Consider the following 16,131-nt stretch of genomic DNA (forward strand, 5'->3'; position numbering starts at 1 on the left):
CATTTTTATAGCCCTATTCCCTCCTAGTATATGACATATTTGGGCCAATGCACAATCTTCAAAAATCTCTTCCACTCTTATCCTCAGAAATTCTATCTATTCTCATGGGCTTGTCTATGTTCCACGAGTAAAATTCCCAAATTACATATATTATTCCCAGATCTCTCTCCAGTTCTCCTTTTTATACTGCCTATCTGCCATTCTTCCTTTTGATATCCTATAGTTTCCTCAAATTCAACATATCCAATAAATTCATCAAAGACTTACCACCTCTGCTGATCCTTCCTCTCTACCCCATCACACTCCTCCTTATCTCTGTACATCCATTAATGGCACCACCATGCTTCCCGTCATCCAAGTTAAAAAAGCTGGAAGACATCTCTGCCTTTTTACCTAACTTTGTAAACCACCTCTCCTATATCAGCCACTAAACTGAATACAAATCTTCCTTTGAAAAGTCTGTTAATATGATATGCTTTCTTCCCATTTCTACTGTTTAGAGCCTACCGAGGCCTGCTTTTAACCTGAATTTTAAACTGTTTAAATAGTCTCCTGCCTGGCCTCCTAAATTTGTCTGTCTTCCTTCAATTTTCCTAAAACAAATTAATAATGGCTACATACTACTTTGACCTGTGTCATTCAAATTTATCTATTAAAAGAGTGTAACAGCTTGAGAATACTGAAAACATACCCTTACAATTCTAAAGTTATAAGATGAAATGGCTTTATATAAGCATATGCTTCTTTTAGAATCTTATTAGGGTTTTATCTTAAATCTCATAATTTATCTTAAAATTGTATGTGAATTGTGTTTTTTATTCTATAAATCTTCATGTAAAAACAGTTATTTCCTCCCTAAATCATCTAAAAAGTACTATTCCTGGAAGATATGTTATATTTATCTTGTGGACCTGTATATCTTATATAGCAAAAATGTGTACCCCAATTTGAAGGGCATGAGCCTATAGAACAAAATCCAAATCTCTTCCAGATATTCAAGGATTTCTATAATCTAGTCCCAGATTACCTCTTTAACGATTTCTTGCCCAACACAAACCATTAGCTCTTATCAAAACTATCTACTTTTAAACATCCCCTATATACTTTCCTAATGCCATTCCATTTGTCTAGAATGCCTCTATATACCTTTCTGCTTGGCTAAGTCCTATTTATACTTCAAGATACAGATAATCTCACTTCCTCTACAAATATCCTAGTAAATGAGGGCTCTTCCCTCTAAAACCTTGTAGCATTACTGCCTGTACCCCTCAAAACTGGTAGGTGAAGAAAAAACAGTAAAGCACATATAGTAAATCATTAATAGAAATAAAACTACTATGGATGCCTGGATGGCTCAGCAGTTAAGCATCTGCCTTCGTCTCAGGACCTGATTCTGGACTCCTGGGATTGAGTCCCATATCGGGCTCCCTGCATGGAGCCTGCTTCTCTCTCTGCCTATGTCTCTGCCTGTCTCTCTCTGTCTCTCATGAATAAATAAATAAAACCTTAAAAAAAAAAAAAACTACTAGAAATAAAAACTACAAGGGTATCAAAAAGATAGTCTATCTACTTGATTTTAGTAAATCACTACCAAATTTCTATACCAGTAGTTCAATCTGAACCAGTGTGAATTCTACTGAGAGCAAACAGACATCTCTTATTTTGGTGTTACCTATTTTTGTATAATCTGTTTATTCTCTGTTACTCTATTATCAGCATGTTCTTTTTTTATAATCAGCATGTTCTCATGCTTCTATCTTTTCTTCCTAATAGTATAATTCCTAAAAATCAATGAGCTCATTCATTAATCAAAAATATGGCATTAACCAGTATATTGAGTTCCTACTATTTGCCTGCTTTATAAAACCTATTTAGAGGGCAGCCCCGTTGGCGCAGCGGTTTAGCGCCGCCTGCAGCCCAGGGCGTGATCTGGAGACCCTGGATCGAGTCCTATGTCAGGCTCTCTGCATGGAGCCTGCTTCTCCCTCTGCCTTTGTCTCTGCCTCTCTCTCTCTCTGCATCTCTATGAATAAATAAATAAAATCTTTTAAAAAAAATTAAAAAAAATAAAAATAAAATAAAATATTAAAAAAAAACTATTTAGAATGTGTATTGCTATATATTTCACTTTCTACTATAGGATAATCAAATTTCCTTGTGATTTTTCTAATCACTAACAACTGTAGCACTGTGTTTATTATGTCCTGCAAAGTGATCATCCAACACTATTTTGAAAATTAAAAACAAAATGACCAACGGTTGGTCCTCTTATCAAAGTCCAAAGTTTTCTCATGGCAAATCAACTAGGACAAAATTACTCAATTGGTTTGAAATGTTGAGTTCAAGGTCATGAAAGGAGGATTAACATTTCCCACAGAATGTCTTTATAAAATCAGGTTTCAGAGATATTTTAGAAACTATAAAATCAAGGATGCTATCTCAAACATAAAAACTTTTTCTAAATTTATTTCTTTAACCCTGGGAACAACCATATGTCTAACAAAATGATTAGGTCTATCTGAAAGAGCAATAATCTACAACCTTAAAGAGGTAAGGCTGTAACTATTTATCTTCAAATATTGAGCAACTAAGCCTTAGTCCCACATCCCATATATGGGAATAGTGATAATCCTGCCAAATACATATCATAGAGTACTCAAGTAAGATAGGGCATTTGAATGATTTTCTGAACTATAAAATTCTAAGCAAGTGTATATATTTGCAAAAATTAGATCTTGGATATCACTCCACATTGCTTTAAGTAAGTAATCTGTACAAATTTTCCCTAACTGAAGATACTCTAATTCTCAGAATAAGAGAACAAAACTGCTCTCCTCATATTCTGCTATTGTTCCTGAAACTTGACTTCTTCCCTCAGAGTCTGAGATAACACTCCTCACATTGAAATGCAAGCACCTACCTAAAAACTCAGGAGTGTGGTTATGTTAAAATGTTAGCAAACAAAGTTCTCAACTCAAAAACTTTTGTAGTTAGGGGCACCTGGTGGCTCAGTCATTTAGGCATCTGCCTTTGGCCTCAGGTCATGATCCCATGGTCCTGGGATGGAGACCCACATTGAGCCTCACACATCAGGCTCTGTGCTCAACAGGGAGTCTGCTTCTCCCTTTCCCTCTGCCTGCCACTTCCCCTACTTGTGCTCTCTCTCTCTCTGTCAAATAAATAAATAAACTCTAAAAAAAAAAAAATGTTTGTCGTTAAAATATAACTAGGATCAATTAAGGTAGAATAAAAGCTACTATGATATATCTAGGGCAAAACTGGAATGGCAAAGTATACAGCAATAACTCCAGACATTCATGAAAACTAAAAATAAATACAAAAACTAATACTCTCTAAAGCAGGGGGCTATAAACTTGAAGGGGAAGAAAAATGCCCCTTAATTTTCACTAAAATTTTCACTTCCTTATATTTTGTTTTTTTTTTTTAAGATTTTGTTTATTTATTCATAGAGACACAGAGAGAGAGAGAGAGAGAGAGAGGCAGAGACACAGGCTCCATACAGGAAGCCTGACATGGGACTTGATCCCAGGTCTCCAGGATCACACCCCAGGCTGCAGGCAGCGCTAAACCGCTGTGCCACTGGGGCTGCCCACTTCCTTATATTTTGAATGTAGGAAACTAACCATAGCAGTATTAGTAATACAGGAGAATCTGTCATTAATAGAAATCATACATACTTTTGCATCACAACTATTGCAGATATCTCAGAATATTGTCACATGCTTCTTACTGCTTAGAAAATATGGCAACTTTTACACCTGTGGCTAGATATTATTTAATTCATTAATAAAGAAACATGTAACTTTAATATCTTGATAATTATAATTTAATATAATTGATTTCCTTTGTTAGCCTATGTATTTTATTTTATGCATGTAAAAACATTATTCCAAAAAAGAGAACATAGGATTCACAAGACTATAAGGGTACTATGACAAAAAAATTTTAAGAACCCCAATTCCAAAGCACGATCTACCATAATACGATAACCTCTTTCAAGAATCACGAATTATATGGGTCATAATATAAACAATATACATTTACTTTTGTCTGGCCAATTTGTTTCTAGAAACAAAAGTTCAGGGGAAAAATTCAATCAGCACATAATAAGCTTATTAAACTACTCAAAAGAAAAACATAGTGAAGGATTGACAGGTGAAATGATATAATTACTTGGCTTTGTTTTAAAGTACTACAGGAAAAAATAAATAAATAAATAAAGTACTACAGGAAAAAAAAAGGAACAGGTAATAGATGAAACAGTAGAGAGGGGCAACCGAGTTCTCTTTTCCATTTTGCAAGATAGCGGTGAGAAGAAAAAGGTGAGAAGCCGATACTAAGAAGAAACCTGAAGCCAAGAAGGTGATGCTGGTGGCAAGGCAAAGGGTAACCTCAAGGCTAAAACGCCAAAGAAGGGGAAGCCCCAAGGCAGCCAAAACCCTTCCTAGTCAAAGGAATTGGCAGATATTCCCAATGGGCTATGTATTCCAGGAAGGCCATGTACAAGAGGAAGTATTCAGCAGCTAAATCCAGGGTTGAAAAGAAAAAGAAGAAGGTTCTTGCTACTGCTATAAAACCAGTTGGTGATGACAAGAATGGTGGTACCTGAGTGGTTAAACTTTACAAAATGCCTAGGTATTATCCTACTGAAAATGAGCCTCAAAAGCTGTTGAGCCATGGCAAAAAGCTTTCAGTCAGCATGTGAGAAAGCTGCGAGCTAGCATCATTCCTGGGACCACTTTGATCATCCTCACTGGGTGCCACAGAGGCAAGAGGGTGGTTTTCCTGAAGCAACTGAGCAGTGGCTTGCTACTTGACTGGACCTCTGGCCCTCAACCAAGTTCCTCCGAGTAGAACACACCAGAAATTTGTCATTGCCACTTTTACCAAAATTGGTATCAGCAGTGTGAAAATCCCCAAACATCTCACTGACATTTATCTCAAGAAGCAGCAGCTGCATAAATGAAGACACCAGGAAGGGGAGATCTTTGACATAGAGAAGGAGAAATATGAGATTACAGAGCAGCGCAAGGTTGATCAGAAAGCTATGGGTTCGCAAATTTTGCCAAAACTCAAAGCTGTTCCTCAGCTTCAGGGCTACCTCTGCTCTGGGTTTTCTCTCACAAATGGAGTTTACCCTCACAAATTGGTGTTCTAAATTTCTTACAAAGAATCTAATTAAAAAAAACAAAGAATCTAATTAAACTGATCCACTAAAAAAAAAAAAAAAAAAATAGGGGCACCTGGCTGGCTCAGTTAGTGGAATATGCAACTCTTAAACTCGGTTATGAGTTCAAGTCCCACATTGGCATAGAAATTACTTAATAATAAAACAATTTACGTTAACTAACTAGAATTTTTTTTAAAAAACTTGAAAAGGAAAGAAAGAATGACAGTGGAGGATAAATGTACTGTTCTATCTACTTTTGTATATGTTTGTAATTTCCCATTATAAAAAGTTTAAGACTACATTTAGATTAGTAAACCTACAAGTTTACTAAGGATTATTAAGAGATGTGTGAGGCATAGTCCTAACTGCTAACCAAGGTCCAGATCAAAACAAATGTCATCTTTTCATTTTGTTTCTTAACTGTTACAGGTCTAAACCACTGCATTCATTCTTTGCTTAGTAACAGTATTTGCTAGATAATATCTTTCTAAAAATTGGAAGAAAAACAAAGATATGAAAGTTCAGGGGCACCTGGGTGGCTCAGTTGATGAACCGCCTGCCTTTGGCTCAGGTCACGATCCCAGAGTCCTGGACTCGAGCCCTGCATGGGATTCCTAGTTCAGCAGAGAGCCTGCTTCTCCCTCTCCCTCTGCCCCTCCCTGTGCTCGCTCTCTCTCATTCTCGCTCACAGTGTCTCTCTCAAATAAATAAAATCTTTAAAATTAAAAAAGAAAGTTCAGAGGTGGCTACAACTAAAGCTACTTTGGGAAAGAGGCCAGCTATAACAATCTCACTAAGAATAGCATGATGTGTGACATAGTTCTTAGAAACTAAACAGACAGCATTTACTCAATTAGATATACTTTGATCTTTATAACTCAAATGCAACAGTGAAGACAAGTACAAATGTGAGACATGAGTAATATTACACACAAACCAGTATCTAACTTTCAGATGGTTTCAGATACTCAATTAAAAAAAAAAATTCTTCCCCACTGGTATTATTTGGTTATCTTAATATAACAATTGCACTAGTTGGGTCGCTTTGATGCCTCAGCCGTTTAAGTGTCTGCCTTCGGCTCAGGTCATGATCCCAGGGTTCTGACACTGAGCCCCACATCAGGCTCCCTGCTCAGCAAGGAGCCTGTTATTCTCTCCCTCTGGCCCTGCTCAAGTTTTTTTTTTTTTTTTCCTCTCTCTCTCTGAAATAAATAAAATCTTAAAAAAAAAAAAAAAAGAATTACACTAGTATTTTTTCTATGATACTCTGATAGCATATGTACTTCCTTGATAAAGCAAGCATTTGATATAAATAATCTTCATTTGTTTGGCACAATAGGAAATGCATGACATTAGCTAGAAACTACATATATTTGTGTACCCTCATTCACCCCTATTCAGGATTTGAAACAACCAGGTTCCTCCTGAATTAACATACTACAAGAATAAGTGAAGAATCAATGGGGGGGGGGGGGGGACAGGGGGAGTTATTTAAATACAAAAATCTCTAATTTTAGGCACAGCTTAATAATAGATTTTTTAAAAAATATCTTTGAGAAATCACATTGTTGTGATTTCTCAAAGTGCTTCTTTAAAAGCCTATTTTTTAAATATAAAAAATAACAAATTAAGCTAAAATATATATATTTTTTACATGTATAGCCTTTTAGACAGCTTTTCCTACACTGTCTCATAATAATCATAAAAACTGGGAGGCAAAGGTGTTAGTAATAGGAAATGTCATTTTCAGAATATAGTTCTTTTTAACCTATTTTCTCATGTCAACCAAATGTTTGCTTCAATCAATCCATTCATCCTCCCTCTATTCAGGCAATAATATTTTAAAATCCTTTTTACACTATGAAATCCTTTAAAATACACTTAAGTTTTGTACTAAAAATAAATACAATGTGCAAAATTTTTCTTAAAACTTACATTAAAAATGCTTAAATTTCTGGGTTTTTTTTTTCAGTTCCAAAGTGACTTCTCTGGAATGTCAGCTAATCATACTGGTTCTTTTTTTTTTTTTTTAAGATTTTATTTATTTATTCATAGAGACACGAGAGAGAGAGGCAGAGACACAGGCAAAGGGACAAAGGGAGAAGCAGGCTCCATGCAGGGAGCCTAACGTGGGACTTGATCCCAGGTCTCCAGGATCACACCCTGGCTGCAGGCAGCACTAAACCGCTGAGCCCCCAGGGCTGCCCTCATACTGGTTCTATACAGGTTGCTACACAGTTAATGAGGTAATGGTGGTATATAAACTAAAAGGAGTCCTAGTGTCCACTTTATTATTTTTTTATTATTATTCACTGGGAAAATGTATATATAAATTTGTATAATGACACTAATGTGTATTACCTGAAATTACAGATTACCGCTACACATTCCTTAAAAGGTTAAAAAGAATTAAAACTGAGCCAGAAGAATATTGTGATCCAGCAACAATTTAGTCAGCAAATATAAATGGAAACTTATGCAAATATTTTATCATATCTGCCTGTTAGCTGATATCTGATCATGCTTCATACAATCTCCTTTTGTCATTCTAAAATTATTTGTTTACTAAATTTTCTAGATATGATAAAGGCTTTTTTTTAAATAAACTATAAATTCCCAAAAATATTAGCTGTCCATGAGATTAAAATTCTTTAACATTATTAAGGAGAATAATAAATCCATGTGATTTATTGTTCAGGTTGCATGGGCATTGAAGGTTCAAATAATAATACAAAGCGAGCTACCACTAACTTTGATAACTTCCCTTTTAAAATCATTCTCTTATCTAATTGTACCCCCAAAAGCCCAGAATCCTTATGCTTTAAGGATTATGCTCCTTAAGCATAAGGTAACCTAATAAAGCCAATGATAATAATGACTCAGCTTCTATTGAACATTTAATATGTATCAGGCACTTTACAAAAAGCTTTATACGTATTATCTTTTTTCATCCTCACAAATCTCTAAGACATAGGAACTTTTATTATCCCCATGTAAAAAGAGGAAAAAACCAGTCAATCTCCAGTTTTAGATAATTCCTAAAAATAAAATATGGTTGCAAAATATGGTGACATACCCAATTTTTCATAAAATATGCATAGAGTAATACCATTTCAAGTAATACAAAAACTATTCTTTATTTTCATAACCCAGAGATTGGTTTTTTTAAAAAAAGCATACAATCACCTTTATAATCTTTCTTATTTAAAATGAAAGAAACTGTTTTGTCAAACAAGTAACAGGAAAAAAAACCAACAAAGTATAGAAATCATAATTCTACTTCTATATTCTTCTTGTACCTAACTACTTTACTTCTATGAAGACACCCTTACAGTAGAAAATTATTAATCTCTTTCTTAAAATAGTGTATCCTTCTTTTTTTTTTTAATTTTTATTTATTTATGATAGTCACAGAGAGAGAGAGAGGCAGAGACATAGGCAGAGGGAGAAGCAGGCTCCATGCACTGGGAGCCCGACGTGGGATTCGATCCCGGGTCTCCAGGATCGTGCCCTGGGCCAAAGGCAGGCGCCAAACCGCTGCGCCACCCAGGGATCCCTAGTGTATCCTTCTTGATTCAAAAGCTTTCCCCTATTACTAACAGAGCACTATTTACATTTCTTTGCTGTAAGAAACTTAGCCAACTTGACATCCTATGTTACAATTTATCAATGTCTGTTAAAGAATTAAAGCATTTTACATAAGATTCTTAAAGGAAGTACATAAGATAAAAAAAAGATTATATAAAATTCGAACCTGAAACCAATTGTTTTGATGAAAAAATATTAGAACCTAAAGTAGTATTTGTTTTCTTTTTTTTTTTTTAATTTTTTTTTAGTATTTGTTTTCAATAAACATTTAATAGGAATAAACCTAATCTTAGTGATAGTTTAGCTGGTTCTACTATTCTCTGAGAATAAACAGCTCACTCATTAGAGAAGAACAGTTCTTTATACAGTCATTGAATCATTTTTTGCCTACAATGCTACTTACACTAATAACACTCGGGATGAGTATCGACTCCTTAAATAAGAGAGTATTTAGATAACCCTCCCGCTGACCTCATGGATCAATGTATTAACAAGACTAACCATGATGGATGGACTGCTCCAGTCCCTTGCCCTGCATAAATATGGGGGTCAGAGGGCCCCCCAAACTGGCCCAGACACTTGGGGGGATGTAGTGGCCTGTGTGGCCTCAGCCTTGTCCCCACCCACTGCCAAGTACAATGACCCCTTCCTCTGAAACATCAGTGTTCGCCTCCTCCCTGTCCCCAGCATGTGACTGGTCACTCCTGGGGGAGAAGCTCCCCACCCACAAGCTCTGCAATGTGCCCCTCATCCTGTGCGCAGGGTGGGGGTGGCCCACCCCTGCCCTGGCCCCCACCCTGCCCCTGCTTTTGTTTGTGCTTTTGAAGAGTGTTAAATTATGGAAACCCCTCGGGGCCCTCCCTGTCCCCAGGACCTCTTATTACCTCTTATTTATACTAAAGTTCCCTGTTTAAAAAAAACAAGGATAAATAATGAGGTATATTTTGAGGCAAATAAAAAGGTAAATAAAGGGACACCTGGGTGGCTCAGTGGTTGAGTGTCTACCTTTGGCTCAGGGCATGACCCCAGAGTCCCAGTATCGAGTCCCACATCGGGCTTCCGACAGAGCCTGTTTCTTCCTCTGCCTATGTCTCTGCTTCTCTCTTTCTCTCTCTCTCTCTCTCTCTCTCTCTCTCTCGAAGAAAGAAAGAAAGAAAGAAAGAAAGAAAGAAAGAAAGAAAGAAAGAAAGAAAGAAAGAAAATCTTTAGGAAAAAAAAGTAAATAAAGGTGTTCTGCCTGCTTTAATTATCTAGCAATAAGAAATTTTAACGTTATTCATATTGTCAAAAACTATAAATGCCAGATATACTATTATCTCAAAGGATGAAGAACACAGAAAATAAAATAAGACCTTGGTCAAATCCAGATAAGTTTACCCCTTATTTATTTGTAACAAATAAAAGATAAATAAATGACAATACTGTCAGAATTATATAATTTATAAGATTCCTCTGACACTGAATAAATTGATTTAAATGAAATACTATAAAGCACTAAATAAATGTTATCATATCAGCACATCACATGAAAGTTCAGAACACCAAGCATTAAGAAAATAACTCAAAAAAGCCTTCAAAGGAAAAGATACCAACAAAGCATTAGCAATCTGAAATACATTGGACCACTTGGGGCATGTGGGTGGCTCAGTCAGTTAAGTGGTCAGCTCAGGTCATGATCTTAAGGTCCTGGGATCAAGCCCCATGTCGGGCTCCCTGATCAATGGAGAGTCTGCTTCTCCCTCTCTCTCTGCCCTTTACTCCCACTCATGCTTGCTCATTCTTTTTCTCCCTCAAGTAAATAAAATCTTTTAAAAAAGAAAAAAGTATATTGGACAACTCAAAAACATCACTTAAAGCAAGAAGATAGTTATGTCATGTTTTCAAAATCCTGACAGAAAATAATTTATAACTTAGAATATTGTATCCAGCAAAATTACTAATTCTGGAGTAAAGGTTAAAATAAACATTGTCAGACATGAAAGTATCAGAAAATGTACTCTCATACACCCTATTTCAGGAAGATACTGAAAGCTGTCAATAAAACAAGTAAAACAATAAAAATATATAGGAAATAAGGACCCCTTGGCAAAAGAAATGCAAAGAGAATTTCCAGGATTATGGTAAAGAGGCTCCAAGACAACAACTTTACAGTAAACTTAGTAAGCCTAGGAATCTCCCTCTGCCACACTTACAATTTAGTTGCAAGGGAAACTAAGGAAGTTGCAAGGCAGGAAATGACTATCTGATGCATTTCACTGCATGATGAATTTTAGGGATAACACACAGAAAGGCAGGGAAACTAAATAATATAACTACTTCAGGAAAACTCAGTGTTATATAAATCAAATGCAGAAATAAAATCCTAGTAATCTACATGGCTCCACTGCAAAAATAGTTACATAAGAATCACAAACAGTAAAAAAAAAAAGAAAAATTAACACGATTTAATGAAAAACTGGGATATAAACATATGGAAGAGATGACAATCATATGGTTTTTTTTTTTTTTGATTTATGCAAGTCATGTATTTTTAGGAAAGAAATAAAGAGTTAAACTGTCATCTTCTAGAACAGTAAATAAATATTTAAAATGGAATAAGGATCAAGAAATAGTAGCATGAGTATGTTATTTAGAATAAATAACATAAAGGAATAAAATACCAAAAGAGGGAGCAAAAAGAATTACCAGTGATTGCTGAAAATTAGACATCAAGGCAGGGATGGGAAGGCTGATAGGAATAAGATGAAGGACCTCTGTTTTTAATATTAAGCCGATGGTACTTATGTGAACTTTAATTATATTCATATAATTCTTTTTAAAAACATATATATGTAAATAACAAATATAAGTAGGAAAATGAAAAGACCAATCAAATCCCCCGATTTCTATTTTCTCTATCTCTGAAATAATCCAAGCAGAGGCAAGACAGATAAACACAAGTTAGGGATGCTCTAGATGAGATTTCTATACTAGATAATACTACAGTTCATAACCACAAAAAGGTTTCATACAAATATTGGATTATATAATCCCTTCTTTATTCCATGTGCTTGTAAGTACTTAAACATATAATTTATAGAATAATTTCATAATACCTTTTTTCCTTTTAAATACATATTTTCTTTAGCTTAACTTCCAGAAATTCTGCTCACTCTAAGTGTCAAATATATGCAGTGTCTTATGCTCTATACCCTCACAAGGCAAGCAGGTATGCTTATTACCTCACATTTTATTAATAAGAAAACTATCCAATAAACTAAGTAACTCATCCCAGGTCACCAGAGCATAGTAGCGTCAGAAATCACACCCCTATCTCTGTGACTCTAAATCCTACTCTCCTACCATTATACAGTTCTGTATTTCTCAAATCAATGAATAAATGTTTATTGTGGGCATTCTGTGTGCTAGCACACTATTCTAGATGCTGAAAATAAAGCAATAAAGGAAACGGACCAGTCCCTGCCCTTTACAGTAATTACATTCTAATGAAAAAAAAATCTGATCATGTAACTACATAATGTAATGCTAGATAATGATAATATAAAGAAAGGTGAAGAAGTGGAGGAAAGTAGCAATGGATCTTTTTACCCAGGGTAATGAGAGTGAACCTCTCTAGGCAGTGATCTAAGCGGATGCATGTCTAAATAAGGAACCAAACCACACAAAGATCTGGGGGAAAACAGGCAAAGAGAGGAACAAATGGAAAAGCTTTAGGGAGAATGGAATTTTGTTTGTTCAAGGATGAGTAAAAAGGTCACTGAGGCTAAAGTAAAATAAGCCAAGCAGAGTAGGATATGAAATTAGAGAAAGGCAGGGCCAGATCATGTAGAGTCTAATAGATTATTATTTTATTTTATTTTTTTTTTAATTTTTTTATTTATTTATGATAGTTACAGAGAGAGAGAGGCAGAGACACAGGCAGAGGGAGAAGCAGGCTCCATGCACCGGGAGCCCAACGTGGGACTCGATCCCGGGTCTCCAGGATCGCGCCCTGGGCCAAAGGCAGGCGCCAAACCGCTGCGCCACCCAGGGATCCCGATTATTATTTTAAAAAGCATTTTTTTTCTCCTTATGATGAAAGCCACTGAAGGATTTTAGATGGAAGAATGAATAATCTGATTAAGAACATTTGAAAATCTCTCTGGCGATAATGCCGAGTATTGCTTTAGGCAGAGTTAAAGGAAGATGATCAACTTAAAAAGGTAGAGAAAAATCTGAGATCAGAAGCTGTTCAATATGCCAACCTCTAGCCCCACGCAGCAACTAAACATTTGAAATGTGGCTCATCTGAGATTGAGATATGATTTAAGCAAAAAATACATACCCCATGTTGAAGATTTTTTGGAGGAAAGAAAAACAGTAAAATATCTCAACAGTTTTTATAGTTATTACATGTTGAAATGATAATATTTCATATATAATGTTAAATAACATAATTAAAATTAAATTCACTTGTTTCCTTTTATTTTTTTAGTGTCAGAACTATAAAATTTTAAATTCCAAATGTAGTTCCCATTATATTTCTATTTGACAGTGCTGATCTAGATACTGACTTGCCTAGAGTTTTAAAAGCGGAGAAGGTAAGGGATGCCTGGGTGGCTCAGTTGGTTAAAGATGTGACTGCAGCTTAGGTCATGATCTCAAAGTCATGGGACTAAGTCTCACTTGGAGCCCCTAGTCAAGCCCCTCACTGAGCCCTGCATCAAACTCCACATGGAGTCCCATTTTGAGCTCTGCACTCAGTGGGGCGTCTACTTCTTATTCTCTCCCTCTGGTCCTCTCCTTGCTGGTGTGCACATGCTCACTCTCTCTCTGAAATAAATAAATAAAACCCTAAAAAAAAGTGGAGAAGGTAAGAATTATGGGATTTGGGACACATTTGAAAAGCAGAGCCTATAAAACTTTTATGGAGTAAGAAAATGAGAGAAATCATTTTGATTCCAAAATTTCTTGCAAGACATGTCTCTAAAGGCAAGGGAAACAAAAGCAATAATGAAATATTAGGATTTCATCAAGATAAAAAGCTACACAGCAAAGGAAACAATCAACAAAACTAAACGGTGAACTACAGAATGGGAGAAGAGATCTCCAAATAACATGTCACGAAAAGGGCTATTATCCAAGATCTATAAAGACCTCATCACACTCAATACCCAAAAACCAAACAATCCAGTCAAGAAATGGGCAGAAGACATGAACAGACATTTCTCCAAAAAATACCTACACATGGCCAAATAAGTACATGAAAAAATGTTCCACATCACTTGCCATCAGGGAAATACAAATCAAAACCACAATGAGATACCACCTCACACCAGTGAGAATGGTGAAAATTAACAAGACAGGAAACAACAAATGTTGGCGAGGATGTGGAAGAACTCTCTTGCAATGTTGGTGGGAATGCAAGCTGGTGCAGCCACTCTGGAAAACAGTACGAAGGTTCTTCAAGAAGTTAAAAATAGAGCAACCGTACAACCCAGCAGTTATACAACTGGGAATTTACCCTAAAGATACAGATGTAGTGAAATGACAGGACACCTGCACCCCAATGTTCATAGCAGCAATGTCCACATAGCCAAATTGTGGAAGGAACCATGATGTCCTTCAGCAGATAAATGGATGAATAAGATATGGTCCATATATAAAATGGAGTATTACTCAGCCATCAGAAAGGATGAATACCTACCATTTACATTGACATGGATGGAACTGAAGGGTATTATGCTGAGTGAGATAAGTCAATTGGAGAAAGACAATTAACATATGGTTTCACTCATATGTGGAATGTAAGAAATAGTGAAAGGGACAATAAAGGAAAGGAGGAAAACTGAGTGGGGAAAAATTAGAGAAAAGACAAACCATGAAAGACTGCTAACTCTGGGAAACAAACAAAGGTTTGCAGAAGGGGCGGGATAGGGTAACTGGATGATGGGCATTAAGGAGCTCACACAATGAGATGAGCACTGGATGCTACACTATATGTTGGCAAATTGAATTTAAATTAAAAAAAAAAGAGAGAGAAATCACTTAGATTCCAATTTTTTTGGCCTGAGAAACTGAGTAGCTTGATGGTAAAATATGCTAGGATGGGGAAGTCTGGGCTAGAATGTTAGGCTGGGGAAATCTGAGATGCCTTACTGTCTATCCCAATGTCGAGTCATGGGCTAAGCATTCACAAATAACGGTGCTTCATTTATAAGGAGTATAAATAAATGAACCCTTAGAGTTATGGAGTGCTCAGCCTAGAAAGCCTATCTAATAACCTGGTGTCAAGTATTCTGAGTAGTGGATCAATAAACATTGTTAATTAGTTGTTGGACCAAAGTGCAGCCACATAAATTTGGTTCCACTGGAATGCTAGATTCTGCTAATAAGAACATCTGAGGAAATAACAGTAATAGGAGTTCAAATGTTTTAATCTCACAGCCCACAATTCCAGGCTAGCTCCACCACAGTGAAGGATACTTGACTTCTCCATCCCTTTATTCACTTTTAAAATGAAAGTAATATCTACTTCAAGCTATGAGTAATAAATAAGATAATGTATGTAAAGTAATTAACATTTGACCTGGCAAGTAGTACAAGTTTAATACATTATAGCTGTTACTAAAAATCATACAGTAAAAAATGGAATAAGTAACAAAGCTAGGAAAGATTTTTATAAAGTTTCATTCTAGTTCTACTTTAATAATAGAATGTATAGTATCTAGGGGCACGTGGGTGGTTCAGTGGTTGAGTGTCTGCCTTTGGCTCAAGCTCATGATGCCAGGGTCCTGGGATTGAGTCCCGCACTGGGCTCCCTGAAGGGAGCCTGGTTCTCCTTCTGCCTGTGTCTCTGCGTCTCTCTCTCTCTCATGAATAAATAAATAAAATCTTAAAAAAAAAAAGAATATATAGTATCCAATTTCAGAAACCTCCAAAATTAAAATGTGTTACCTGTAAGTAGTGTTTGGAACATAGACATCCCTGGCAGGAAACTCCAAAATTTCTCTGGTAGGTCTGACTCTACTGTCTGGATAAAGCTTCACTTGAAGCAGCTCTGGAGTTAGGCAATAATGGGGATTTTCAGGTGCAGGAGAAATATCTATCTTCAGCTGAGCTGCATATAAAAATATATTATAAAAACAATGTAAATATAAAAACTTCATGTAAAAATGTTCTTGGAAGGATTTAGATCCTATTTTTGCAAGAAGTCTGGAAAGAACTCAAAATTACTATCATCTCAGACCTTTAAATTATTTCATCCTACCAAGTCTCATATAAACTACTGATACTGACATAAAGTACATGTAAAATCATAAATGCCTACTGAATGAATCGGAAGAAGCAAAAGCAAACAACAACAACAACAA

The 16,131-nt window shown here is 35.9% G+C and overlaps 1 protein-coding gene and 1 pseudogene across 9 annotated transcripts in view; one reads left to right on the top strand and one right to left on the bottom strand.

Moving 5' to 3' along the window:
* Positions 1-16,131, bottom strand: part of DOCK7 (dedicator of cytokinesis 7) — a 219,588-nt gene that overhangs the window by 130,208 nt on the left and 73,249 nt on the right. For all 9 annotated transcript variants that reach the window (XM_072820523.1, XM_072820525.1, XM_072820522.1 and 6 more), the window contains one exon: positions 15,716-15,878. In XM_072820523.1, coding sequence (XP_072676624.1) covers positions 15,716-15,878 — 163 coding nt within the window. The remainder of the gene's footprint in view (positions 1-15,715; positions 15,879-16,131) is intronic.
* Positions 4,649-5,201, top strand: LOC140624812 (large ribosomal subunit protein eL6-like; annotated as a pseudogene).

This window comes from Canis lupus, chromosome 3, assembly GCF_048164855.1.
Source record: "Canis lupus baileyi chromosome 3, mCanLup2.hap1, whole genome shotgun sequence".
Taxonomy (NCBI): domain Eukaryota; kingdom Metazoa; phylum Chordata; class Mammalia; order Carnivora; family Canidae; genus Canis; species Canis lupus.